General features: G+C 43.5%; 1 protein-coding gene across 2 annotated transcripts in view; it reads left to right on the forward strand.

The window, feature by feature from the left end:
* slc22a31 (solute carrier family 22 member 31) overlaps window positions 1-27,421 on the forward strand; it is a 60,826-nt gene that overhangs the window by 1,092 nt on the left and 32,313 nt on the right. For both annotated transcript variants that reach the window (XM_041192106.1, XM_041192108.1), the window contains exons 2-3: window positions 21,797-21,900; window positions 24,320-24,474. In XM_041192106.1, coding sequence (XP_041048040.1) covers window positions 21,797-21,900; window positions 24,320-24,474 — 259 coding nt within the window. The remainder of the gene's footprint in view (window positions 1-21,796; window positions 21,901-24,319; window positions 24,475-27,421) is intronic.

Here is a 27,421-nt window from a genome sequence, read left to right on the forward strand (position 1 = left end):
GCTTGGACGTGAAAGATGGATCAAACAGTTTAGCTGACTGCTGCAAAACTCAAAATAATCCCCGCAGTTTTTGCTGGATGAAATTTTAGCCCGTCGCACTCAGCATACTCCTTTCTGGCCACTAATAGAACATAACTTCATATTTTAATACTGCCTTTGTAAAAATGCATTTTTGGAAAAATAATCTTGCGATGCTTTTGGCGTGATAATCACTTTGCGAGCAACTCCTGCTAAGTGTGTGTGTGTGTAGGTTTTTAAATGCCGAACGTTTTTCCGGGTTCGAGCTAATTTGCATATGTCAATCAAAAGTTTAGCTTTGTGTAACAACGCTGTTAATCCTGTTGCGCAAATATTTATACTGATTGCCCTCAATATTTCACTCTTAAAGCTAGGCTTAGATCTAAATTTAGCATGTAAACGCTCGCTCAGGCAAATCATTTGTATTTGCATTTATTTGCTGATTTGTCCAACTTTTAAATTTTGTGGATTTGCAAATTTGGGGTGAGCTGTTCTCATTCTTGCCTTATTTGTGTGTAAATCCTGAAACAGGATGTGAAGATCCTAGTTGTTATCTGTAGCTTGATGTATGTGCAAAATAATTGGAACATTTGAATTAAACTGTGTTTACAGCTGAAATTTAATTGGTATACATTAAATATATAGAAACTTTAAAATTTACAGTGCAGGAGGCTATTTAGCTCATCATATCTTTTGGCAAAAAGAAGTCTATCCAGCTTAACCCACCTTCCAGCTCTTGGTCTGTAGCCATAACAGTTATGGCATTTCAAGTACATATCCAGGTGTTGATAAAATAGTTTCCTATGTCCTTCAGTGAGTCTGCACTTTCAATCCAGATCCTGAACATCCTCTAGCTGGAACAAAATCCTCTTTAATTCCTGCTTCCTCTTACTACCAATTAGTTTAAATCTCCATCCTCTGGTTGCCAACCTCTTTGCTAAATGAACTAGGTCCTTTGCTATCCACTCAATCTAGGCTCCTCATAATTTTATACATGTCAGTTAAATTTTCCCATAGTTTCTCTGTTCCAAAGAAAACAATCCCAACCTATCAATCTTTCCTCATAACTAAAAAATCTCCATTCCTGGCAAAAGTCTTGTGAATTTCCTCTCTAATGAGAATCATATCTTTTCTGTAATGCAATTATCATAATGATAAAGTTTGTTGTCTGTGGCCGAACCAATGTTTTAAATAAAACAAAAACAGAAATACTTGGAAAAACTCAGGTCTGGCAGCATCGGCGGAGGAGAGCACAGTTGACGTTTTGAGTCCTTATGACCCTTCAACAGATCAGTTCTGTTGAAGGGTCATGAGGACTCAACTGTGCTCTCCTCCGCCGATGCTGCCAGACCTGCTGAGTTTTTCCAGGTATTTCTGTTTTTGTTTTGGATTTCCAGCATCTGCAGTTTTTTGCTTTTATCTCAATGTTTTATATAGTTCTAGTATAACCTCCCTGCTGTTATATTCTATACCTTAGCTAATAATGCTAAGTATAGCATATGCCGCCTTAAATGCCTTAGTTACTGTACTTGCCCTGTTACCATTAGGGTCTATGGACATGGATTCCAAGGTCCCTCTGTTCCTCTACACTTCTCAATATCCTACCATATTGTGCATTCCTTCACATTGTTTGCCCTCCCTGGATTCAATACCTCACACTGATCTAGATTGAACTCTATTTGCCAGTTTTCTGCCCACCTGAATAGTCCATTGATATCACCTTGCAGCCCACCTCTCTTCCTTACAAAAATTGGCTGTTTGGTTGATGGTATCATATGCAAACTTTATTTCATTGTGCCCCTACTCCTCTTAAGTCTAAATCATTGATTTAAAAACCATGAAAAGCAGTGGACCTACTACTGAGTCGTGCAGAACCTCAGTGGAAACAATCCAAAAGCACCAGTCCACCTTTACCTTTGCTTCTTGTCACTTTTGGATCCAACTTATCACTTGCCCTTGAATCCCAAGGATTCTGACCAGTTTGTCCTTTGGGATCTTGTCAAAACCTTTGCTCTGAGCTCAAACAGGGTATCAAACTCAGAAATGAACTTTTTAGCCTGAGAATTGCCAAGTGGGCAAGGAATTTATGGTGAGAGCCAGACGAGTGCTTTGGCTGTCTCAGTTTTGAGTTGGACAAAGTTGTGACTCATCCAAGACTTGATGTTGGATAAGCTGTATATGGGAATTCAAGGGTTGATAGAAATGATAGAGTAGTATAGTTCACCTGCATGCCTGTGAAAACTGAACACGTCTGCATATGATATTGCTAAGGGATAACTTCTGGGTAAAGAAGGGGAGGTTCTTTATTTCTGAAAGTGGTTGCAAGGGAAGAGATGAAAATTCATTCCTAGAAGTGCATTGTATGTGCTCATTTAGGTAGGAACGAAATCATGCAAAGACAGTCCCGTGGAGCTGACAATAGAGAAGCTTTGGAGGAAAATGTTTTGCTTAATTGTAGCAAATATTGGTAAGAGTGAGGAGAAAAAGTCATTTATGACTTTTGCAAGAAGTTGTCTTGAGCGCTGTAAGATATGTAGAAGAAAGATTGGTGTGATTGGAACAGTGTATCTGGAAAATGGGAATGACACTGTCAAAAAAATGGAATTGAGATTGTAATTGATCGGCCATGGATTTTTTTTTTTTACCATCCACTTGCCTGGATGAGTGTAGCTCCAACAATACTCAAGAGGCTCAACACCATCCAGGACAAGGCAGCCCGTTTAATCGGCATCCCATCCATCATCTTAAACATTCACTTCCTCCACCACCAATGCAGTGGCAGCAATGTGTAACATATATAAGAAGCAGTGCGGCAATTTGCAAAGTCTCCTTTGACAGCACCTTCCAAACCTCCAACTTTTACCATCCAGAAGGACAAGGCCAGCAGACGCATGGAAACATCACTGCCTACCTGCAAATTCTTTCCCAAGTCTCTCATACCATCCTGACTTGGAATTATATCACTGTTCCTTCAACAGCACCTTCTAAACCTGCGATCTCTGCCACCTAGAAGGACGTGGGAACACCACCACCTGCAAGTTCCCCTGCAAGCCACACACTAGCCTGACTTGGAAATATATTGCTGTTCCTTCACTGTCGCTGGGTCAAAATCCTGGAACTACCTGCCTAACAGCACTACCTACGTCACATGGGCTGCATGGTTCAAGAAGGCGGTTCACCACCACCTTCTCAAGGGCAATTGGTGGTGGGCAATAAATGCTGGCCTAGCCAATGATACCCATATCCTTTGCAATTTTTTTAAAAAAAGGGCTGCAGCGGTTCAAGAAGGCCACTCACCACCGCCTCCTCAAGGGCAGTTAGGAATGAGCAACAAATGCTGGCCTTGTAACTGACACTCTCATCCAATGAAAGAATTTAAGAAAAATGTTTGTTTTCTTGCCTTAAAATCATCTAGCACTGCAAACTGAAAGGTTGAGGGGTCAGTAAGTTGACCACAAGAACAAAATGAATTTTTGAGAGGGCAGGAGATTTGATACATACATGCAAAATCACATGCCCGAAAAGACTAGTATGCCTATCAAGCCCAGACTTGTGGTGACTGGGACATCATGACTGGAAACTTTTGACCCCCACCCAAGTTATGTAACCTCCTGGGAGAGGTTTTTTTTAAAAAAAAAAGAAAAATCAAAGGCTAATAATGGTGGGAAAATACACCGGAGATTTCCTCTTCAGTCTTTGGTGGAAGAGTAGAATCTCCATCTTACCATACCACATGCAATTCTAGTAGTTGATTGAATGCAATTGAAATTGTGGGTGCTGTTGCACCCCATTCTCAGAACAGCTTTTACACACTGTTACTTTGCTTCTGCATTTCATCTTCCCTGGTTAGGAACAAAGGGCTCTCCAAGCATGTGTGTATGAAGTTGCAGATTAACTAAACTGCAAGTACTTCGGTCCTAAAGGTGCGCAAGTCCACCTCTTGGGTATGATTACACAATACTGGATTTTTTGTGTAGTCGAAACCTACCTATAGTGTGTACATTACAGGTTTACATTAATTATCTTCTGCTTTGGATATTTTTCATGAAGTCATAACAACATTATTTCTATTGGCAGCATAGCCTTGGGACTGTGACTGGAAGAATTACAAGAATTATATTTTCTAATCATCTATGATAAGTGGCTGTTGAGAAATCCAATTTATAAAGTCATAGAGGTCTACAGCACCTATTGAGTCTGTGCCGGTCAAACAAGTACCTACTATTCTAATCCCATTTTCCAGCACTAGGCATCGCAAGTCCACATCCAAATACTTCTTAAATGTTAAGACGGTTTCTGCCTCTACTACCCTTTCAGGCAGTGACTTCCAGATTCCCACCACCCTCTGGGTGAAAAAAATCTTCCTCACATCCACTCTAAACCTCCTGCCCCTTACCTTAAATCTATGCCCCCTGGTTATTAATCCCTCCACCAAGGGGAAAAGTTCCTTCCTGTCTACCCTATCTATGCCCCTCATAATTTTATACACCTCAATCATGTCCCCCCTCAATCTCCTCTGTTCCAGGGAAAATAACCCCAGTCTATCCAATCTCTCCTCATAACTAAAACTCTCCAGCCCAGGCAACATCCTGGTAAATCTCCTCTACACAGTCCCTAGTGCAATCACATCCTTCCTATAATGCAGATTCCAGAACTGCATGCATTACTTTAGCTGTGACCTTACCAGCATTTTATACAGTTCCAGCATAACCTCCCTGTTCTTATATTCTATGCCTCAGCTAATAAAGGTAAGTATCCCATTTGCCTTCTTAACCATCTTATCTACCTGTCCTTAAGGGACCCCCGGTGGACGTGCACACCAAGGTCCCTCTGATCCTCGGTACTTCCCAGGATCTTACCATTCATTGTGTATTTCCCATGCCTTGTTTGTCCTACCCAAGTGCATCTTATCCGGATTAAATTCCATTTGGCACTGATCAGCCTGTCTATATCCTCCTGTAATCTAAGGCTATCGTCCTCACGATATACCACCCCACCAACTTTTGTGTCATCCGCGAACTTATTGATCAACCCTCCTACATTCAAGTCTAAATCATGTATATATACCACAAACAGCAAGGAAGCCAACACCGATCCCTGTGGAACCCCACTGGACACAGGCATCCAGTCATAAAAACACCCTTGACCATCACCCTCTGCTTCCTGCCACTCAGCCAATTCTGGACCCAAATTGCCTTGGATCCCATTGGCTCTTACCTTTGTTATCAGTCTCCTATGCGGAACCTTATCAAAGGCTTTGCTAAAGTTCAAGTAGACTACATCAAATGCATTGGTCTCATCTGTACACCTCGTCACCTCTTCGAAAAATTCAATCAAATTGGTCAGACATGACCTCCCCTTATCTGAAAGAAAGTTGGGAAAGGAGGCTATGGAGTAAAGGCAGGGACCTGGGGTTGGACTTAATAGCTCTAGATGAACAGCTCACATTAGCTGAGGCATAACTAACCAAATAGCCTCCTTTCTTATTGTGAAGTTAATTGTGTGATTTTGGTTCTTGAATTCAATTTCCCTACATGGTCGGCTAGTCATGAGTGCTGGGGCAGGGGCATGGGTACTGATACTATTTTAGTGAATAGTAAAGTCTAAAATATGTTGAACCACCCTGCTTTTTTAAAAAAACAAGTGATCTAGGCAAGTAATTTTCAAATGGAATTAAATCAAAGAGCTAACTTACCCTCAGAGGCTGTGGCCAGATATTTTTCACTGATTTCAATTCTGCAAAACTCTTTAACAATATGTCCTCTGTGTAGCTTCATTAAATTTGCTTTTAAGATGCTGGCACAATTCATGTGCTTTTAGAACACCGTTTAAATGGTTAAACAAATGCCAATGGGTATTAATAAATTCTACTATTAACATTAACATTTAAAAATTTTAAGAAGCTTCAAGTCCTATTTCTGTATTATGTAATATTCTTAGTTATGTTTTTCCAAAGTTAATGACAGAATGTATGAGCAGCACCGTATATTCTTAAACCTCATTGAACTATACACTAAATGACAAAAAAAAATGCGGGATAGTAAAACTGACCTGTATTGCACCACTTTTAAAAGGCATCAGGATTTTAACGAAAGCATGTTTGACTACCAGTGACTCATCTGTTTTGCATATGCTGGCAGTCAGAGCACATCACCTGATTTGTCTCCTCCATATAGGTTTACCAACTGAGGCTATATTTGTTTCCTGTTATTATAAACTACAGCACAATCCATCTCACTTTTAGGTTATTGTACCATGTGTTCAAAGATTAACTTTTTTCATGTTTAAAAGTTACTACATAAAATAAAAGCTCATGGGGGTAACATATTAGCATGGATAGAGGATTGTTTAGCCAACAGTAAGCAGATAATATGGATAAGTGGGTGTTTTTTAGGTCGGCAAGATGTGATGAATGGAGTGCCACAAGGATCAGTGCTGCGGCCTCAACTATTTCCAATCTATATCAATGACTTTGATAAAGGGACTGAATGTATGGTACTTAAATTTGCTGATGGCACAAAGGTAGGCAAGTCAGTTGTCAAGAGGACATAGTCTACAAAGGGATTTGGATAGGTTGAGTGGGCTAAAGTTTGGCAGATGGAGTATAATGTGGAAAAATGTGAACTTCTTCACTTTAGCAGGAAGAATAGAATAGAAAAGCAGTATCTCATTTTAGTGGAGAGAGATTTCGGACCTCTACAGTACAAAGGGATCTGGGTGTCCTGGTATGTGAATCACAAAAAGTTAGCATGCAGGTGCAGCAAGTAATTAGGAAGGCAAATAGAATGTTGGCGTTTATTGCAAAGGGAATTGAGTATAAAAGTAAGGAAGTGTTGCTACAGCTGTAGAAGGACTTAGGACTGCATCTGGAGTACTGTGTACAGCTTTGGTCTTCTTTCTTGCATTAGAAGCAGTTCAAAGAAGTTGCACTCAACCGACTCCTGGGCTGAAGGAGTTATCTTGGGCCTTTACCCATTGGAGTTTAGAAGAATGAGAGGTGATCTTGTTGAAATGGATAAGATCCTGAGGGGAATTGACAGGGTGGACGCTGAGAGGATATTTGGCGGGGGCGGGGGGTGGAATTTAGAACTAAGGGATACAGTTTAAAAATTAGGGGTCTCCAATCAAGACAGATGATGAGAATTTTTTTCTGAGGCTCATAAATCTGTAGAATTCTATTTCCCCCAAAACTAGTGTAGATTAGGTCATTGAATATGTTCAAGTCTGTGTTAAATAGTTTTTCGATTAACAAGGATGTTGTGTAAGATTTGTGTAAGGGGAGCAGACAGAAAAGTGGAGTTAATGCCATAATCAGATCAGCCATGGCCTTATCAAATAGTGGAGCAGGCTCGAGGGGCAGAATGGCCTATTTCTCCCAATTCTTATGTTCTTGAGTTAAGTATGGCTTAACTCTGCTGTTACGCGGGCCTTCAATATGTTTAGCATGTAAGCAAGATATTCAAGATCTTTAATAACTGAGGGCAGAATTTTCCTTTTTTTTGAAACTAAGCCAGTGGCAGGCGAGTTCTGCGGCATGTTTCCTGCTGTTTGGAAAGGCGGGAAATTATGCCCTATTCAGAGCTTGGAAGCTCACTAATTATGCACAGGCAAGTATCTCTCCAAATCACCTGGCGGGTTGGGAGCTGATCTGTCCACCCCACCATTACTTGATGGGGTCAAAGGTCCAGATGTCATATTTAAATGCCACCCGAGCGCGCACACCTCGCTCTCTCCAACCCACCTGTTTACAGGAGATGGGTCGAGATGTCTGGCTATCTCAAAGAAGAAAGCAAACCACAAGAAGGCTGCTGCTTCTGCCCTGATGCCCTCAAGGCATTGATATGAGGCGTGCGTGAGGATGGGGTTGTGCTTTACCCCAGGGATTGCTCCGGAAAGCACACTAGCCTTGCCTCTCCAGCCTAGGAGCTCATTGCAGAGGATGTCAGTGTGGCTGGCTGCCATATAAACAATGCCATCCTGTGCAGGAAGATAATGAATAATCTCGCTCACTCCACCAGGGTAAGTCATTCAACTCCCCCAATATTAAATACTCATCAAGGCATCATGTATTCAAAGGGCTACTGTCTCTTCAGGGATCTCTCCCAAACATTACTGGGGGTCACATAACCCTGCTTTCTCATGAAACTTTCACGTCACCACCATCTCCATCTATCATGCTGCTCACACTTATCTTCCACCCCTCCTGAGGAGGGCTCACCACACATGGGACATGCATGTTTCCCAACCTCTGCTCCATCCCTTCTCACCACATGTCTTTTTGTCTTCATCCAGGGCAAATTTGCTCTAAGACAGGAAAGATCCCAGTGCAGGGGAGGGATGGCCAACATAGTTGCTGTCACGCAATTCAATGAGGATGCTGCAGAGCTTGCTGAGGAGGAAAGGGATTATTCCTGTGGGAAAGAGGAGATCGGATTGTCCTAGTAACCTAGTACGGATCACACCGCCATGAGTTTACCATTTCCTGACATTCGCAGTGAGTGATATGCAAACTTGTAAATTGCCTGCTCATGAACTAAAATTCTCTTCTCTTTCTTTTGTAGGCACCAGCAGATTGAGGTCCACAAAGCTGACCAACATAAGCCCCAGCCCCCAGACCACGTCGGATGAGGAAGAACCATCACTGCACTCACCAGGACCCTCCACCAGCGCAGAGACGTACACCTCGGGGCATACCTCTATATTAGGCTCAGGCTCACCTACTGGAAAGCACCTCACTGGCACGACCCCGCAGCATTCAGAGGCAGGTACAGCCCAGGTCTCTGGCAATCTTGAGGGCTTCTGATGATGAGCCACTGGCTGAGCCTGAGTCAGATTATGAGCCCCTGGGAGCGGCTAGCAACTCGGTGCTGGAGATGCAACAACAGGTGGCGGAACATCAGGCAGAGATTCAGCATGTCACTCAGCAGATTAGAGCGAAGGATGGAGGAGTCCATTCACATTCTGTCTGATTTATGGCCCCGACATGTGAGCATCTTGAGATCACCATGGGGAAAATTGGCAACCACCATGGAGGCCTTGGTCCAGGCAGAGGGGATTCGGAATGGCTGGACACCCTTGGAATGTTTTGAGTGGAAGCCCCTGGGGTGTCTGGCTGATGCCCATCCTCCAGATTTGCACTCACCCATGGTGTCCATGGCCACACACACTGGTGGGCACCATCATGTCTAAGTGAGAGGGGGGGCAAGACACCTTGACCTCCCTCCAGGTGCCCCATCTCCTCAAGGAGTCAGGGAGGGGTCCTCTGGAGGATGAGCATCAGCCAGACACCCCAGGGGCTTCTACTCAGCACACTCCAAGAGTATCCAGCCGCTCAGATTCCCCCTTGCCTGTGATCCTATCCACTCCAGTTGCTCAAGCCAAGGAGGGTGCATTTTCCTCTGAACAGGAAACCCTTATCAGGCCTCAGGCTACTAGAAGACATCTACCAAGGTCATTAGAGACATCAGGACATAGCAGTTAGCAGGCTGCCTGCACCTCTGCTGCAGATGTCGGGGTGGCACCGAGGCATGTTGGTAAGATTAGGAAAGTTGAGAAATATTGATATGATTTTGGGTCACAGGTGTGAAACCACTGTAAAAATATTGCATTTCTGTTAATAAATTTGATATTTATGTAAATGGCTTGGTCAACTGAAAGTGTTGTGATTATGTACATTTGAATTTTCTTATTTTAAGGTGTAGCCATCCTCCCACTGTGATAGTCTCCTTCTGTGAGATTCACATTCATGTGATGTCAACCTCACTGAAGCTACATTCCGCACCCTTGTGTGATGTCAGGGAGATGTGTTAAGATCTTTATTGGACGTGTGTATTAATGTGTTTGTAACCCTTCTTCCTAACAAAACACCATTTGTTTGAGGGTAGCTCAGCAGCCTTAGGGAATTAGTGGTAGCTGTGTCTCTTCAGTGTTAGTGCCAAAGGACAAGTCCTGGATAGGAGGAGGATATCCCCAACCATGTCACCATCTCACTGGCTGCTGTAGTTTCTCATTTAATGTGGCAATGACTGCATCAAGTACATTTCTGCAGTGTTCTTGTATTAACTCGCTTCCCAGAGCAAGCACATACAGGGTGTACTGCTAACCTCCTTCAGATCATGGCCTGGTGAATCATGAGGCTAGAAGGTGCAAGTGTGAATGCTGAACTTGCTCTCGATGTGACTGGTTGGCTGGACATACCTTTCAATGCAATGGAATGGCATTCAGCGCCAGGTGAAATGTGGCCATCTCCCCTTGCCCTTTACTCTTCCTGGAATCTGATAGCAATTAAAGTGGCACGGGCCTGTCTTTCATGTCTTGCTTCCTCGATGGCATCGTCCCATGAAAGCTGACCCTCATCACCCTCTTCAGGCTCCTGGACCACCTACTCTTCATCCAACAAGGAGCTCTCATCCTCCTCCATTTCACCCTTTGGCAAGGGATCCCCTCTTTGCAGCACCAGGTTGTGAAGGGTGCAACACACAGTGATGGGAGTATACCGCAGTGCACCACATGAGCAATCCTAACATTGGAAGTGCATCTTCCAATGTCAGCTTAATTAGGGACCGTGTGGAGCTGTGAGCTGCATTGTACCTTTCCTCCGACGCACTGGTGTCATGAGCCAGCATCTCAGTGGGTACATATTATCCACAAGCAGCCAACCATGGATGCTTAGGCCCTTCAAATATCTGAGGCACCTGGGATTGACCTGGGGTGTATGAGTCATGGGAACTCCGAGGATACCTGGCACATGCGCATTATGTGCTTCTGATGATCGCGCACAAGTTGAACATTGATGGAATGAAAGCCTTTATGGTTGATAAACTTTAGGGGCTACTGCCATGGGGCCCTTAAAACCACACAGGCACTGTTGATTGCACTGTGCACTCTTGGGAAGCCTGAGATAGCTGCAAAGCCATTGAATCTCGCAACCTGGCTATCTTCATTGAGTGCAAACCTCACACAGTGATGTGCCTTGCTGTAGAGGGTGTCTGTGATCTCCTTGATGCACCTGTGTTGTATACTGAGAGATTCCACATAGGTCACCTGTGGATTACTGGAGTGACCCGCAAGCAAAGAAATTGAGCATGGCCACTGATAGGGGATAGCCTCCCATTCCACAGGGTGTTGGGTCTTCATGGAGAATATAGCAGATATCCCAAGCGCAGACATGCACAGCATTGTCTGTCTCTCGCTTGTAATTGGGAGAGTCATCTTCGGTATACCCGAGTCACTTTACAGTGAGAGAGCATGAGAGAAACAGCGTGGTCATTTACAGGTGAGAGAGTGAGACATGAGTGTAAGGCTATTAAAGAGCATGAGAGAAAAAGACCGTGGAGAGCAGCTGATTGGTGAGTATTTCTAGCCTTTAAACTAAAAATAAGGTCTTTATATTTAGCTCTCTAGTCTTTTTTCCTCTTAAAGATAGCTTGTTAAGTACAAGATCAATACTGGTGTGTATATAAAAATATATATATAATAAAGTGTAAAGAGTGGGGATACTAGAGTAATTAATTAATAAATTAAATAAAATATGATAGCGATGGCAGGACGGGTGATGTGTTGTTGCTGCAGCATGTGGGAGCTGCTGGACACCAAGGTGATCCAGAGCGAACGCATCTGTACCAAAAGTTTGCAGATCGAGGAACTTCAGATCTGAGTTAAGGAGCTGGAGTTCAAGCTGCAGACATTGCGCCACGTCAGGGAGGGGGTAAGTTACCTGGACACTTTGCTCCTGGAGGCGGTCACAGCCCTCAGATTAAGTAATTCAAATTTGGTCTGTGATCAGGGAAAGAAGATTGTTACTGCAGGTGAAGCAGGTGTGGGGACCGAGGGGGAGCATTCAAGAGCCCCAAACTGTCCAATAGTTACAAGGTTCTTGCAAACTGTGTGGATGAGAGTAGGGACTGCAGGGAGGATGAAGGAACTGACCTCGGCACCGTGGTACCGGGAGCCACTTAAGTGAGGTGAGGAAATAGGAATGTAGACGTGGTAGGGGACAGTATAATTAAGGGGATAGATACTGTTCTCTGCAGCTGTGAGCATGAGACTCAAAGGCTATGTTGTCTGCCCAGTGCCAGGGTTCAGGACATCTCGAGGCTGCAGCGGAACTTGGAGTAGGAGGGGAGGGATCCAGTTGTCATCGTCCGTGTTGGTACCAACAACATTGATAGGACAAGCAAGGAGGTTCTGCTGGAAGAATTTGAACAGTTAGGAACTAAATTAAAAAGCAGAAGCTCCAAGGTAATAATCTTAGGATTGCTACCTGAATCATGGGCAAACTGGCATAGGGTAAATAAAGTCAAAGAATTAAATGTGTGGCTCAGAGATTGGTGTGGGAGGAATGGGTTTCAGTTCATGAGGCACTGGCACCAGTACTGGAGTAGAAGGGAGCTGTTCCAGTGGGATGGGCTTCACTTGAACAGTGCTGGGACCAGTGTCCTGATGAACCGAATAACTAGTGCTGTAGAGAGGGCTTTAAACTAAATGGGGGTGTGGTGGGGTGGAAGGTTCTGGAAAGGGGACACATAGGCTTACAAATCAAAAGGATATGGCGGCCTTGCAGGGCAGCAATTTAGGTAATAATACCCAGAGTGACAGGAAGGGACAATGTATACAAACATTAAAAACAAAAGCAGTAAATAGGGTCAAAGGGGGATAAAATGTTAAAAAAAGGCAAAATTAAAGGCCTTTTATTTAAATGCATGTAGTTTTTGGAACAAAATAAATGAATTAACGACACAAATAGAGGTTAATGGGTCTGACCTTCTAGCCATTAGGGAGACCTGGTTACGAGGTGATCAAAGCCATCAACTAAATATTCAGGGGAATATGACTTTTCGAAAGGACAGGCAGGAAGGAAAGGGGGTGGGGTAGCTTTGTTAGTATGAGATGAAATAAATACGATAGCAAGAAAGGATATTGGATTGGAAGATGTAGAGTCCATATGGATGGAGTTAAGAAATAGCAAGGGGAAGAAGACACTGTTGGGAGTAGCCTAACGGTCTCCTGACAGTAGCTATACTGTAGGATAGAGAATAAATCAGGAGATAATGAGGGCACGTAAAAAAGACAGTATATTAATCTTGGGTGACTTTTCATGTAGGTTGGGGAAAATCAAATTGGCAGAGGTAGACACAAGCAAGAATTCATTGTGTATTCGGTACGGTTTCTTGGAACAAAAGTTGTGAATCTAACCAGGGATCAGGTTATTTTGGATCTGGTAATGTATAATGAAGCAGGTTTAATAAGTGATCTCTGAGTAAAGGATCCCCTAGGAAACAGTGACCATAATATGGTAGAATTTAACATTCAGTTTGAGAGTGAGAAACTTGGGTCAGAAACAACTGTGCTAAACTTAAATAAGGGTAATTACAAGGAATGAGGGCAGAGATGGCTGGAATGGACTGGGATAGGATTTTAACAGAAAACACAGTTGATGAACAATGGCAGATGTTTAAGAAAATAGTTCATGATTCTCAACTACGATGGATCCCAGTGAGGAAGAAGGATTCAAGGAAAGGGATCAACCAAACATGGTTAACCAATGAAGTAAAGGACAGTATCAAATTTCAAGAAAAAACGTACAATGTGGCAAAGATTAGTGGTAAGCCAGAGGATTGGGAAAGTTTTAAAAACTAACAAAATATGACCAAAAAAAAATAGAGAGAGAAAATAAACTTTGAGGGCAAACTAGCAAGTAATATAAAAACGGATAGTAAGAGCTTCTTTGAATGTACAAAAAGGAAGAGCGAGGCCAAAGTGAACATAGGCCCCTTAGAGGCTGGGGAAATAATAATGGGGAACTAGGAAATGGCAGAGGAATTGAATAAATACTTTGCTTAAGTCTTCACGGTAGAAGATACTAGTAGCATTCTAAAAATACTAAATAATCAAGGGGCAAAAGTTGGGGGGGGGGGAGAAAATAAATACAATAACTCACTGGAGAAAAGGTACTAGCGAAATGGGGTTAAAGGCCAATTAGTCCATTGGACCTGATGGGTTGCGTCCTAGGATATTCAAAGAAGTAGCTACAGAGATAGTGGATGCACTGGTAGTAATCTTCCAAGAATCCTTAGATTCTGGAAATGTCCCAGAGGATTGGAGAACAGCCAATGTAACACCCTTATTCAAAAAGAGAGGGAGACAAAAAACAGGTAACCATAGGCCAGTTAGCTTAACATCTGTAATTGGGAAAATGTTGGAGCCTATTATAAAGGATGTAACAGCAGAACATTTAGAAATACATAATCTAATCAAGCAGAGTCAGCATGGCTTCATGAAGGGGAAATCATGGTTAACAAACTTATTACAATTCATTGAGGAGGTAACAAGCAGGATAGATTAGGGGAACCAGTAGATGTAATATATTTGGATTTCCAAAAGGCGTTCGATAAGATACCGTACATGAGATAAGAGCCCATGGTATTGGGGGTAGTATATTAACATGGATAGAGGATTGTCTAACTAATAGAAGACAGATAAAAGCAAAAAACTGCGGATGCTGGAAATTGAAAAAAAAATACCTGGAAAAACTCAGCAGGTCCAGCAGCATCTGTGGAGAGGAGCACAGTTAATGTTTCGAGTCCGCATGACTCTTCAACAGAACTAAGGAAAAATAGAAAAAGGGTGAAATATAAGCTGGTTTAAAGGGGGGGAGGTTGGGACAAGAAGAGCTGGATAGAGGTCCAGTGATAGGTGGAGATAACCAAAAGATGTCACCGACAAAAGGACAAAGAGGTGTTGGAGGTGGTGATATTGTGATATTATCTAAAGGAATGTGCTAATTAAGGGTAGAAAGCAGACAAGCAAGGTACGGAGAGCCCTAGTGGGGGTGGGGTGAGGTGAAGGAATCGAAAAAGGCTACAAGGTAGAGATAATACAATGGATGGAAATACATTTAAAAATAATGGAAATAGGTAGGAAAAGGAAAACCTATATAAATTATTGGGAAAAATCAGAAAGGGGGTGAGGATGGAGGAGGAAGTTCATGATCTAAAATTGTTGAACTCAGTATCACAGGTAGGCCAAGGACGGACATGTGGGCATGAGAGCAGGGTGGAGTGTTGAAATGGCAAGCGACAGGGAGGTCTGGGTCATGCTTGCGGACAAATGTAGAGGAGACTGCATTGGGAGCAGCGAATGCAGTAGACTAAATTGAGGGAAGTGCAAGTGAAATGCTTCTACACTTGAAAGGAGTATTTGGGCCCTTGGACGGTGAGGAGGGGGGAAGTAAAGGGGCAAGTGTTGCACCTTCTGCAGTTGCATGGGAAGGTGCCGTGAGAGGGGCTTGAGGTGTAGGGGGTGATGGATGAATGGAACAGGGTATCCTGGAGGGAACGATCCCTGTGGAACGCTGTCGGGGGGGGGGGGGGGCGCAGTGAAGGGAAGATGTATTTGGTGGTGGCATCATGCTGGAGTTGGTGGAAATGGCGGAGGATGATCCTTTGAATGCGGCGACTGGTGGGGTGATAAGTGAGGACAAGGGGGACCCTATCATGTTTCTAGGAGGGAGAGTAAGGTGTGAGGGCGGATGCGTGGGAGATGGGCCGGATATAGTTGAGGGCCCTGTCAACCACCGTGGGTGGAAAACCTCGGTTAAGGAAGAAGGAGGACATGTCAGAGGAACTGTTTTTGAAAGTGGCATCATCAGAACAGATGCGACGGGGGCGAAGGAACTGAGAGAATGGGATGGAGTCCTTACAGGAAGCGGGGTGTGAGGAGCTGTAGTCGAGGTAGCTGTGGGAGTTGGTAGGCTTGTAATGGATATTGGTGGACAGTCTATCGCCAGAAATTGAGACAGAGAGGTCAAGGAAGGAAAGGGAAGTGTCAGAGATAGACCATGTGAAAATGATGGAGGGGTAGAAATTGGAAGCAAAATTAATAAAAATTTTCCAGGTCCAGACGAGAGCATGAAGCAGCACCGAAGTAATCATCAATGTACCAAAGAAAGAGTTGTGGGAGGGGGCCGGAGTAGGACTGGAACAAAGAATGTTCCACTTACCCCATAAAGAGACAGGCATAGCTGGGGCCCATGTGGGTACCCATAGCCACACCTTTTATTTGGAGTAAGTGAGAGGAGTTGAAGGAGAAATTGTTCAGCGTGAGAACAAGTTCAGCCAGACGGAGGAGAGTAGTGGTGGATGGGGATTGTTCGGGCTTCTGTTCAAGGAAGAAGCGGAGAGCCATCAGACCATCCCGGTGGGGGATGGAGTTGTAGAGGGAATGGATGTCCATGGTGAAGAGGAGGCGGTTGGGGCCAGGGAACTGGAAATTGTTGACATGATGTAGGGTGTCAGAGGAATCACGGATGTATGAGGGAAGGGACTGGACAAGGAGAGAGAGAATGGAGTCAAGATAGCGAGAAATGAGTTCCGTGGGGCAGGCTGACACGATTGGTCTGCTGGGACAGTTCTGTTTGTGGATTTTGGGTAGGAGGTAGAAGCAGGCCATCCAAGGTTGGGAGACTATTAGGTTAGAAGCTGTGGGAGGTAGATCTCCAGAGGAGATGAGATCAGTAACAGTCCTGGAAACAATAGCTTGATGTTCAGTAGTTGGGTCATGGTCCAGGGAGAGGTAGGAGGAGGTGTCTGTGAGTTGACGCTCAGCATCTGCGAGGTAGAGGTCAGTGCGCCAACAACAACAGCACCACCCTTGTCAGCGGGTTTGATGACAATGTCAGTGTTGGACCTGAGAGAACGGATTGCAGCAAGTTCAGAGAGAGACAGGTTAGAATGGGTGAGAGGAGCAGAGAAATTGAGACGACTAATGTCATGCCAACAGTTCTCAATGAAAAGATCAAGAGAAGTTAAGAAACCAGACTGCATTCGTTGCTCCCAATGCGGTTTCCACTACATTGGAAAGACCAAACGCAGACTGGGTGACCGCTTTGCAGAACACCTTCGTTCTGTCTGCAAGCATTACCCAGACCTCCCTGTCGCTTGCCATTTCAACACTCCACCCTGCTCTCATGCCCACATGTCTATCCTTGGCTTGCTGCATTGTTCCAGTGAAGCTGAATGCAAACTGGAGGAACAGCACCTCATCTTCTGACTAGGCACTTTACAGCCTTCTGGACTGAATATTGGGTTCAACAATTTTAGATCATGAGCTCTCTCCTCCATCCCCAACCCCTTTCTGATTTTTTTTCTCCCCCTCCTTTTTGTTTTTTCCAATAATTTATATAGGTTTTTCTTTTCCCACCTCCTTCCATTATTTTTAAATGTATTTCCATTCTTTGTTTTATCTCTACTTTTTAGCCTATTTCGATCCCTTCCCTTCACCCCACCCCACTAGGGCTATCTGTACCTTGCTTGTTCTGCTTTCTACCCTTAATTAGCACATTCCTTTAGATAATATCACCATCTTCAACACCTCTTTGTCCTTTTATTGGTGACATCTTTTGGTTATCTCCACCTATCACTGGCCCTCTATCCAGCTCTTCTTGTCCCAACCTCCCCCTTAAACCAGCTTATATTTCACCCCTTTTCTATTTTTCCTTAGTTCTGTTGAAGAGTCATGCGGACTCGAAACGTTAACTGTGCTCCTCTCCACAGATGCTGCCGGACCTGCTGAGTTTTTCCAGGTATTTTTGTTTTTGTAATAGAAGACAGAGTTGGGATAAGGGGGGCATTTTCAGGATGGCAATATGTAACTAGTGAAGTGCCACAGGGATCATTGCTAGAGCCACAATTATTTCCAATATATATTTAAGATTTGGATGAGGGAAGTGAATGTACTATTGTCAAGTTTGCGGATGACACAAAAATAGTTGGGAAGGTAAGTGGTGTGGATGACACAAAGAGCCTGCAGAGGGAAATAGACAGGATAAGTGAGTGGGTAAAAACTTGACAGATGGAATATAACGTGGGAAAATGTGAGGTTATGCACTTTGGCTGGAAGAATAGAGCAGATGAATATTACTTAAATGGAGAAAGACCATAGAAGGCTGCAGCACAGAGGGATTTGGGAGTCCTTATGCATGAAAGCTAACATACAAGTTCTACAGGTAATAGGGAAGACAAATGGAATGTTGGCCTTTATTTCAAAAGGAATGGAGTATAAAAGTAGGGAAGTCTTGCTAAAACTATAGAAGGCACGAATTAGACCACACCTAGAATACTGTGAACAATTTTAGTCCCCTTATCTAAGGAAAGATATACTGGCATTGGAGGCAGTCCAGAGAAGATTCACTTGGTTGATCCTGGGTATGGAGGGATTTTCTTATGAGAAATTGAGAAGGTTGGGCCTGTGCTCATTGGAGTTTAGAAGAATGAGAGGCGACCTTATTGAAACATCTGAGATTCTTAGGGGGCTTGACAAGGTAGATGCTGAGAGGTTGTTTCCCCTCCTGGGAGACCCTAGGACCAGAGGGCATAATCTCAGAGTGAGGGGATGCCCATTTAAAACAGAGATGAGGAGGAATTTCTTCTGAGGGTAGTGAATCTGTGGAATTCTTTAATGCAGAGGGCTGTAGAGGCAGGGTCGTTATGTATATTCAATTACAGATTTTTAATCAATAAGGGAATCGGGGCATGGGGACAAGGCAGGAAAGTGGAGTTGAGGATTAACAGATCAGCCATGATCTCATTGAATGGTGAAGCAGATCTGATGGGCCGAATGGCCTACTTCTGCTCCTACATCTTATGTTCCTACCTCCGTGGTCTGGGTCTATCCTCCTGAACCTCAGGTTCTTATTGTGGCTCCCCTGCATGCCAGGTGGGGCCTCCTCCTAAAGTTTAGCATCATTCTTCCTTCTCCATTGTATCAGAACCCTCAAAGGCAGCATTGAGCCCTGGATCCATAATTGTTTTATCCTTCTCTCTGAAATGAAAGATTGAATAGATTAATGAATAATGGGTGAAGATAATGACGCTCACAATCTTGAACCAATAACAACTGTAATAATCTATAATGGTTTCTGCCTTACAAGCCTTGTCGTTGTATGCAGCCTTGTATCTGAGGTGCTAACAGGCACATCAGGTGACCAAGATCCATCCCTGAGATTTAACATCTGAGTTCTCCAGTGCTTGGAGAAGGTTTGAATGACATGCGTGACCTGACCTAGCTCAATGTCCCAATCTCACATCTGGCATACTGATTAACAAAAAGTTGCTCATGATTAATGAGTTGATGCCCTTTGACTCATTACGAATGTCAATTCTGGGAAGCACATGACAGCCGTTCATTGATGGGATGCCATTTTTGCAACACCTGTGTCTCCTTAACGGTTGCCTACATTCCAAAACTTCACATTCCTATGTGTTAATGTTGAAATGCAGCGACTGTGATGCCAAGCCAGAAACTCCTACATTTCCTTATTACAATGCTGCAAAAGGCATGGGTTCCAACGGCTAGCTTCTCAAGGAGGCCTTCCACCTTTTCTCTCAGCTCGGATTTTGTGGTTTAATTTTGTGGAACCAACAAGTTAGAGGGCCCCTTTGTCTAGCAGTGCACTCTTCCCACACTGCCCCAGACCCCTCCTGATCAGATTTGCTTCTATTTTTGATTTATTATTGCACCATTACTTCAGTAGTATAAAATGGTGGTTCTGTGTTATTACTAGGAGGCCAGCTTTGACACTCCCTCTCTCACTGTCCACATCCCAGAAATTTACCTCAAACCTCCCCTATGTGAAGGTAGAGCTCCGTCCTGTTATTCTCCAGCCTCCCCCAGTAATGCTGGATCCTGTTGTTGTTGTGGTCGGGATATTCCTACCCTCCCCCCTGAGCCTGTTTTTGCTGATGTGCCCATGCCCCATATAGACCTCCACCCTCCCCATCTAGAGGCTGTGTGCACTGTCACAAACAGAGGCGGACCCCCCCAGGAAAGCTTCATATGCACCGCCCCCCCCCTATTATTTTTCCCAAATATAGGCTGCAGACACCTCCCATAACCATTACCCAGTACAGAAACAGACAAGCCCATGGACAGTGACTGTGAAAACAGCCTGCACATCAAGCTGTGCATTATTCCAGTTGAGCACAAATCCCTTGACCCTCCAAGGAGCAGGAGTACCGCGTGCCGTCATGCATTGCCCTGTAGCATGGCCTGCTGCACCCCATGACTGTCTCAACTCTCTTACTCTTGACTGTGAGGTCCGCAGAGCTCCAGCTCTATCTCTGCTTCCTGACTCTGAGCCCAAGGAGTGTCTCTACTCTCTGACTCTGACCTGCTAAGCCCCAAACCAAGGACTTTGACTTTCAATGAGTTCCCCATTGCCCTCATGACTGAAGACTACATTGTCTCCCTTCCCTCTCCATCATGAGTCTCAGTGCGACCCATCCCTCTTGTGCCACATTAACACAACCCCCCTTTCCTATTCTAGAGTCTGTGTGCAGCCCCTCCTATTCACTCATATGGATCCCATTCATCCCCTTGTTTGTCAGAGTTGCAGTTTCTCTTGTCAGGCTCCAGCTTTCCACCCCTCAGTTTCCCCTCTGCCTTCCATCATTCCCCAACCCTTGTAAAGCTTTCCTGCCCCTTTGCCCCAACCCCATGTGCTTGTTATCCTTCTCCCACCTCCAGTCAAAATGCTGGCCTCAGAATGTTCAGCCCTGTCTGAGTACCATTGCACAGTTGTGCCCTTCAGAACAATGGTAGCCCCCCACCTGGAGCAGACCAACCCTACACGCCACCATACCTCCAGTTGCAATACTGACTTCTGTTTGAATGTTGAGCCCTGCCTGAGTACTGTTGCACAGTGGTGTCCTTCTGACTACGGAGGCACCCGCTGGGAGTAGACCAACCCTACACCCACAGCAGTGTCACTGGCATCACAACAAGACTGGCACAGTGCCAAGGCAGGTAGGATATGTATGTTGCACCACCTCGAACTTGCGAGTAAAGGGAGGTTCAACTGGTTGCATGCCACTCTTCATCAAACTAGATTCAGACTGGTGTGATTTCCTGCCGGATTTAAAATTAGAAGGTGGCACATGATTCTGGCGAGCAGCTATTTTAATGAGCATTCATGAGATGGTAATTAAATGCATTAATACCACTACTCAGTGGGATACCCAACCCACCATCAGGAGGATGGTGAACTATTTTTATGCTGGCAGGATTCCAATTTTTCCTTTCTACTTTTGGCTCCTGCTAGATTCTCCACTCCTACCCACCACAAAACCTGCCACGGGCAGGATCAAAATTCTGCCCTGAGAGTGGAATGTTTATGGTTTATGATGCAGATAATGTTGAATCCAGTGCACAAGTGTACATGCCCAGTGCACACTTGACTTTAGTGATAATGATTTCAGCATATAGCAAGTGAAACACCTCAAAGAAGGTTCGGGGTGGGGAGAAACTTTAGTGAGCATTTATTATTTTAGCCATCTTTTTCCTAAAAATCGCAACTTAACACACCTTTGGGTAACTTGGCTCACAAATGACATGTCAAATATCGGAATAGTTAAAATGACTGTTCCCACACAATTTCTCTCATGCAAATGTTGCAAAAATAGTGTAAAGAGGAAAGATAAGATGATATTTGAGGCATTGGCTCTGGAAGCATAAAATGCTGAGCTGACTGCCATCCTAATAGTGCTTTTTTTCATTACTACTTGCTAAATTTGTGTAAGTTTGCTGGAGAGAACTATATTTACTTTGTGTGAGAGTGGCTAAAATACCCAAAAAATGAAGGGATTGAGCAAGGGCAAAGCCATAAACACAATCTACTGTATAAATTATAAGTCTACTTGAGTTTTGCCTCAGAAATGAAAGGTCGAGAAAAAAGCACATTTGTGCTCTTGGGATTAAACAGTTTTCTTTTCATTCTTTTAAGTGGAACCTGGTTTGTAAGAACTACTGGAAAGTTCCACTTGAGCAAATGAGCTACAAGATTGGTTGGACTGTTGGCTATTTGATCTTAGGATCTGTTGCTGATAGGTAAGTTTTTTTTCTTATTGTGATTCACATTGTTGGTGTCTTGGGCTTTCTGCAATTTGTTTTAGTGTTTGGTAACCTGCTAAAACTGCTGTTGGTGTAAATTTCAAGAATCTGCCTGTCTTGTTGCTATATTTATAACCTTTACGAAACTAGGTACATAAGTTTTACATTCCTGGTAGTGGCAAGCTTACTATTTTGAACAACATGATATAGGTGTAACAACTTGCACAATCTTACCCAGTGCACATTTGGTTAGCTTTGGTATGATTGCGGGTTCTTGTTTGGCAAAAGGCTTGCAATAGCTAGTTCACCTACCTGCTTTTACTGTTATGCTCACCTGCACAGCCTAATAAATTCAGGGTTTGAAAATAGCTTCACTAGTATGCCAGTGAAGTACTGCTTGAAAATCCTTCTCAGTAAAGACAAGTAGATTTGGATAATGGGAACATTTGGACCTTTTGAATAGAAACTGTTATTAAAATAATTTATGGTAAAGAAGGAAGCCATTCAGCCCATCAAATCCATGTCAACTCCCTGCAAAGCAATCCAGTCAGTCTCACCACTCCACTCGGTTCCTGTAGTCCTATAAGTTTGTATCCTTCAAGTGCCTGACCAGTTCCCTTTTGAAATCATTGTTTCCCCATCCACCACCCTTGTGGGCAGTGAATTCCAGGTCATTACCACTTGCTGCATTTTTTAAAAAAAAGTTTTTTCTCACATTTTCCCTGCATCACCTGTCCAGAATCTTAAATCAGTGTCTCCTAGTCCTTGTATGATCAGCTAATGGGAAGAGTTTTTCCTTGCCTACCTCATCTAAGCCTGTCATAATCTTGCACACCTCTATCAAATTTTCCATTGACTTCCTTTGCTCCAGGCAGAACAAGCTCAGCCTTTCCAACTTAAGCTTACAAGTAAAACTCGTCACCCCTTCCACTATCTCCTCTTCACCCCCCCAAGGACCATCAGATGTCTTCTAAATTGTGGTGACTAAAACTGGACACAGTATTCCTGTTGGGCCTGACTAAAACTTTCATCATAACTTCCCTGCTTTTGTACTCAACATTTCTATTTATGAAGCCCAAGATCCTGTATGCTTTGCTAATTGCTCTCTCAATAAGTTTTGCCACCTTCAAAGATTGATGCACATGTACCCCTAGGTCCCTATGTTCCTGCACACTTCTGGAATTATGTCATTAAGTTGCCTCTTCCCATCCCTGCCAAAGTGAATCACCTCTCACTTCTCTGCATTAACTTCTATCTGCTGCTTGTCTGCCCATTTTATGTTCTGTTGCAGGCAATTTGTATCATCCTCACTGTTGCCATCCCTCTAAGTTTGGCATCATTGGCAAATTTTGAAATTTCACTCCATATTTCAACATTTGAGTCAATTTCTATATAGCAAAAAAAGCAGCGCTCCTAGCACTGACCCTAAGGGCACACCTTCTAGTCGGGCAAAACAACCAGCTACTACAAGTCGCTGCTTTCACAGAATCACAGTGCGGAAGAGGCCCTTTGGCCCATCGAGTCTGCACCAACACGTGAGAAACGTCAGTCCTTAAGCTAATTTTTTAAAAATCCAATTGCACATTGGCCCTCTTATTCCATAAGCCTCAGTTTTATTATCCGGCCTTTTTTGTGGTGCCTTGTCAAAAGTCTTCTTAAAATCCCACCACGTTCCCTTCATCAACTTTCTGTTGCTTCATCAAAAAATTCAATTATATCAGTCAAACATGACCTGCATTTTCCAAATCCATGCTGACTCTCCTTAATTAACTTGAACCACTGCAAGTACCTGTTTGTTTTTATCCCTGATTTAAGGATTCCAAAATTTTGCCCACCATTGATGTTAGACTAGCTGGCTTGAGTTGCTGGAGCTGCTCTTGCACCCATTCTTGGATAAGGATGTTACATTTGCCAATCTCCAATTCTCTGGAATTTCCCCCAAACCTAGGGAAGCTTGTAAAATTAAGGCAAGCCCTTCCACTGTCTCCACCTCCACTTCTTTTAGCAAACTCGGTTGCAAACCATCTGGACCAGGTGATTTATCTACCTGAAGCATATTGTTTCCAGCGTTTCCAGTACCACCTCCCTCAATTTTCACACTATCCATTGCCTCTACTATCTCCACCCCTACCAATATATGGTCAGATTCCTCTTCCTTAATAAACACAGATACAAAGAACTTCTCTATTTCTAAGCTACAAATATATTTTGAGCTAGAAATTTACTCAAGTGACCATCCAAATGGAAGTGGGAAAACTGATTTCCTGAGTAGCTCAGACCACTGTCCGAAACAGAAGAATTGAATTGAAAACTCTTGTCTATTTTCAAATTTCATTTCTACTGTAGTTGTAATGCTGAAGCAGACTTTACAAAATGAGACCAAATTATTGATCATTTATTTTTTCCTCACCTATAGACTGGGCCGTCGAAATACATTCATTCTCTCGCTAGTTGTAACAATTATCCAGCATATTGGAATATCAGTCTCTGTGGATTTCCTCATGTTTGTTGTATTCCATATGTTTAGTGGGGTAGCATTGGCTGGACTCTTCTTGTCTTTGTACATTGCAAGTAAGTATATAATCAGCTTAGAATTTGATCACATGACAAACCAGTGTTTTCAAATTTGTGCTTACCTCTCAAAATTGCAGGTTTTACTCCTTTCTTAGTTTCTTGTGGCTTTTTTATGGTTTTTGGAGGTACAAGGTCAACGTTTATATAATTTTCCAGTACTGACCTTTAACATATGACTTTTGTCCACATCCCCTTCATTTACAAACTGTATCTAAATACTACACCTTTGAGCTCTTCAGTTCTAAGAAGTCACTTTGTGCATCCTAAAATTAAATTTCCCCCAAATCTAAACTAAACTATAACAAACTTTTTGCACTACAAAATTATTCTTTTTCATCTCCCATCAAGTTCAGAAGTCCTTTTTTATATTGCTGCAGCAAATTTAGTTGGCAGTATGTAAAGCTTGCTAAATTGGATTAAATTGTTGTGTCTCAAACTATGGACTGAATAACTTGCAGCTGTTAAGACTTAATATGCTTTGAGAAAATGTTGGCGTTAGCTGTAAAAGCTGATGCATAATTTCAGTTGGTTTTTATTTTCTGAGCTGTTCACTAGGCAGTTTTATGGACTGATAAAAAGCTAAAATTATAACCCAGTGAAAACATGGGATGCAAATGCACTGCATGACAATAAGAAATGCTTTTCAATCAGCTTGGTAAAATGAATCGGAAATGTAGAAAATTTGACTTTTTGTGAATGTCATCAAGTTATGGAAAAGAAATTGGGCAGGGTGAGGGACTTGAAATCCATCAAGTAAATTGGTGGAGTGTTGGTGCATCAATTTTGTTTCATTTGTAAAATCTAATTCAAAGGAATATCTTTTATTGCTGAAGGTAAATGGGATTTCTTAAAGCTGTCTCACTTGGGAAAACAAACATATCCACTCAAATTGGACTGTTTTCATTTGAATGGAGGAGGTTACAAGTTGATTTGATGGCATTTAAAACTATGAAGGATGGAATTGTGTGGACAGAAACAAAGCTTCTAAGGGTTGACAGGTCCAGAATTGAAGAAACATAGGGGAGAATTTTCCTGTTGGCAAGCAGGGGCGGGGCCAGTGTCGGCTGCATGCCCGCCGAACTGTCAAAGGCCTATTAAGGCCATTAATAAAGTAATTAAAGCTGTTAAGAATGCTGCCTATCCAACCTTAAGATTGGCGGGCAGGTGAAGAGCCCAGGCTGCCTCTGCATTTTTCATGAAACCTCACCCACGGGCCGGATGAGGTTTCAAGAAAGGTTTATTAATTACATAAAATTTTTTGAAAAGATTAATGGACATGTCCCAGCTCATGTGATAGTTTCACATGAGGGGACATATCCTTAAATTTTTTTTTACCTTTTATTACATTTTTCGAAACTTAATCTAATCTCCTCGAGCTGCGTTCTTTTGCGCGCATGCACAAAAGCATTCAGGCCCTGACTCAGGGAATCCCCCCTGCTCGCACAGGGAGTGCATGGCACTTCCGGGTGTGCTTCACGTTGGGTGGGCCTTAATTAGCCTGCCCACATAAAATGGTGGCGCGCCCCAATTGGGGGCGCTGATTGAGTTTGCGCTCGCTCCCACCTGCCCCCCCCACCCCCCCCAAGTGGGCTAAAAATTACGCTGACAACCAATTTAAGGTTTTCAGTTGGGCTCACAATGTGGCACGTTTGCGTGTACTGGAAACTACATCTATTAATAACACAGGGCCCTGTTCTTTACAGGCAGAGTGAACATGAACACACATTGCGCCTGTTTCAACAGAACAAAATACGTGACAGCTATTCATTGACTCATTTCTCAGGGCAATGCCTTGTCCAATCAGGGTCAAGCTGCCTGGTTTAAATTTCAAACAATGCTTGACAGTTAACTGTCAGTCATCATCATTGGTGCATTCTCCATGGCAACGTCTCTACAAATCATAGTCCACTTGCCAACCAGTCAGAACTCTCTTCTAATACAGCATAAATTGTTTTCCCCTTATATTGGTATTCTTGTAAAGTGTCCTGATGAGTACAAGACGAAAAGTTTCACGTCTGTTTTTTCAGCAATGCTAAGATTCAACTATAATAATTTTATATTTAGAGATCATGGCTGGTCTCCCTGTATATTCTACCCAGTGTAAACTTCAGGTCATCCAAAACTCTGCTGCCTGTGCCTTAACTGGCAGTAGGTGCCGTTCACTTATCATCCCTGTGCTCACTGATCTATGATGACTCCCGGGCCAGAATTTTACATTCCGCGGATGGGCTCGCGCTGACCCGAACGGACATGTAGCCCGAGATAACTTCAGACGAGCATCCCGACATCATCCCGCATTCGCACAATATTTTGCTCGGATGGCATGCGCGGCAGTCAGAAGTGCACCTGCCAACAATTAAGTGGGCAATTAAGCTCATTAACAATGCAATCAACAGTGATTTTATGTGGCCCGTCCACATTTATGGTTGGCGGACGGGCCATTTTCCCAAGCAGCATTCCCATTTATACTCAAGCCTTGACCCAGGGCAGGATGAAATCTCTGTGGAGAAATAAAATAAAAAGAGACATCTGAGTACTTGTTTTTTAGGTATGCTCTCAGGTGCTTGGTTGTGCTGCATGGACATATTTTGCAGCATTTTTGTCGTGTCCTTTAGTCTGTGGAGGTCTGCAGCTCCCTGGGGCAGCTGTCTGTCTTCAGGGAGCACCCTCCAAAGCGCTCACCTGCACCCTCAATTGCGTCTGCGTCTGTGCCTGCGCCGCCCTCTTCCCGCTCCCACCCTGGCAGCACTGAGCATTTCAGCGCATGTTTCACGCTGGTTGGCCATTAATTGGCCAGCCAGCATGAAATCACGGCCTGTGACCCATTTCCAATCCGCTCCTGGGCCTGCCGATGACCAAAAAATTCAGGCCCTGGTTGAGCAATGTCATGATTTTAATATTCTCGCCCTTGTTTTCAAATCCCTCCATAGCCTTGTCCTTCCCT

The sequence above is a fragment of the Carcharodon carcharias genome, chromosome 7 (assembly GCF_017639515.1).
Source record: "Carcharodon carcharias isolate sCarCar2 chromosome 7, sCarCar2.pri, whole genome shotgun sequence".
Classification (NCBI taxonomy): Eukaryota; Metazoa; Chordata; class Chondrichthyes; order Lamniformes; family Lamnidae; genus Carcharodon; species Carcharodon carcharias.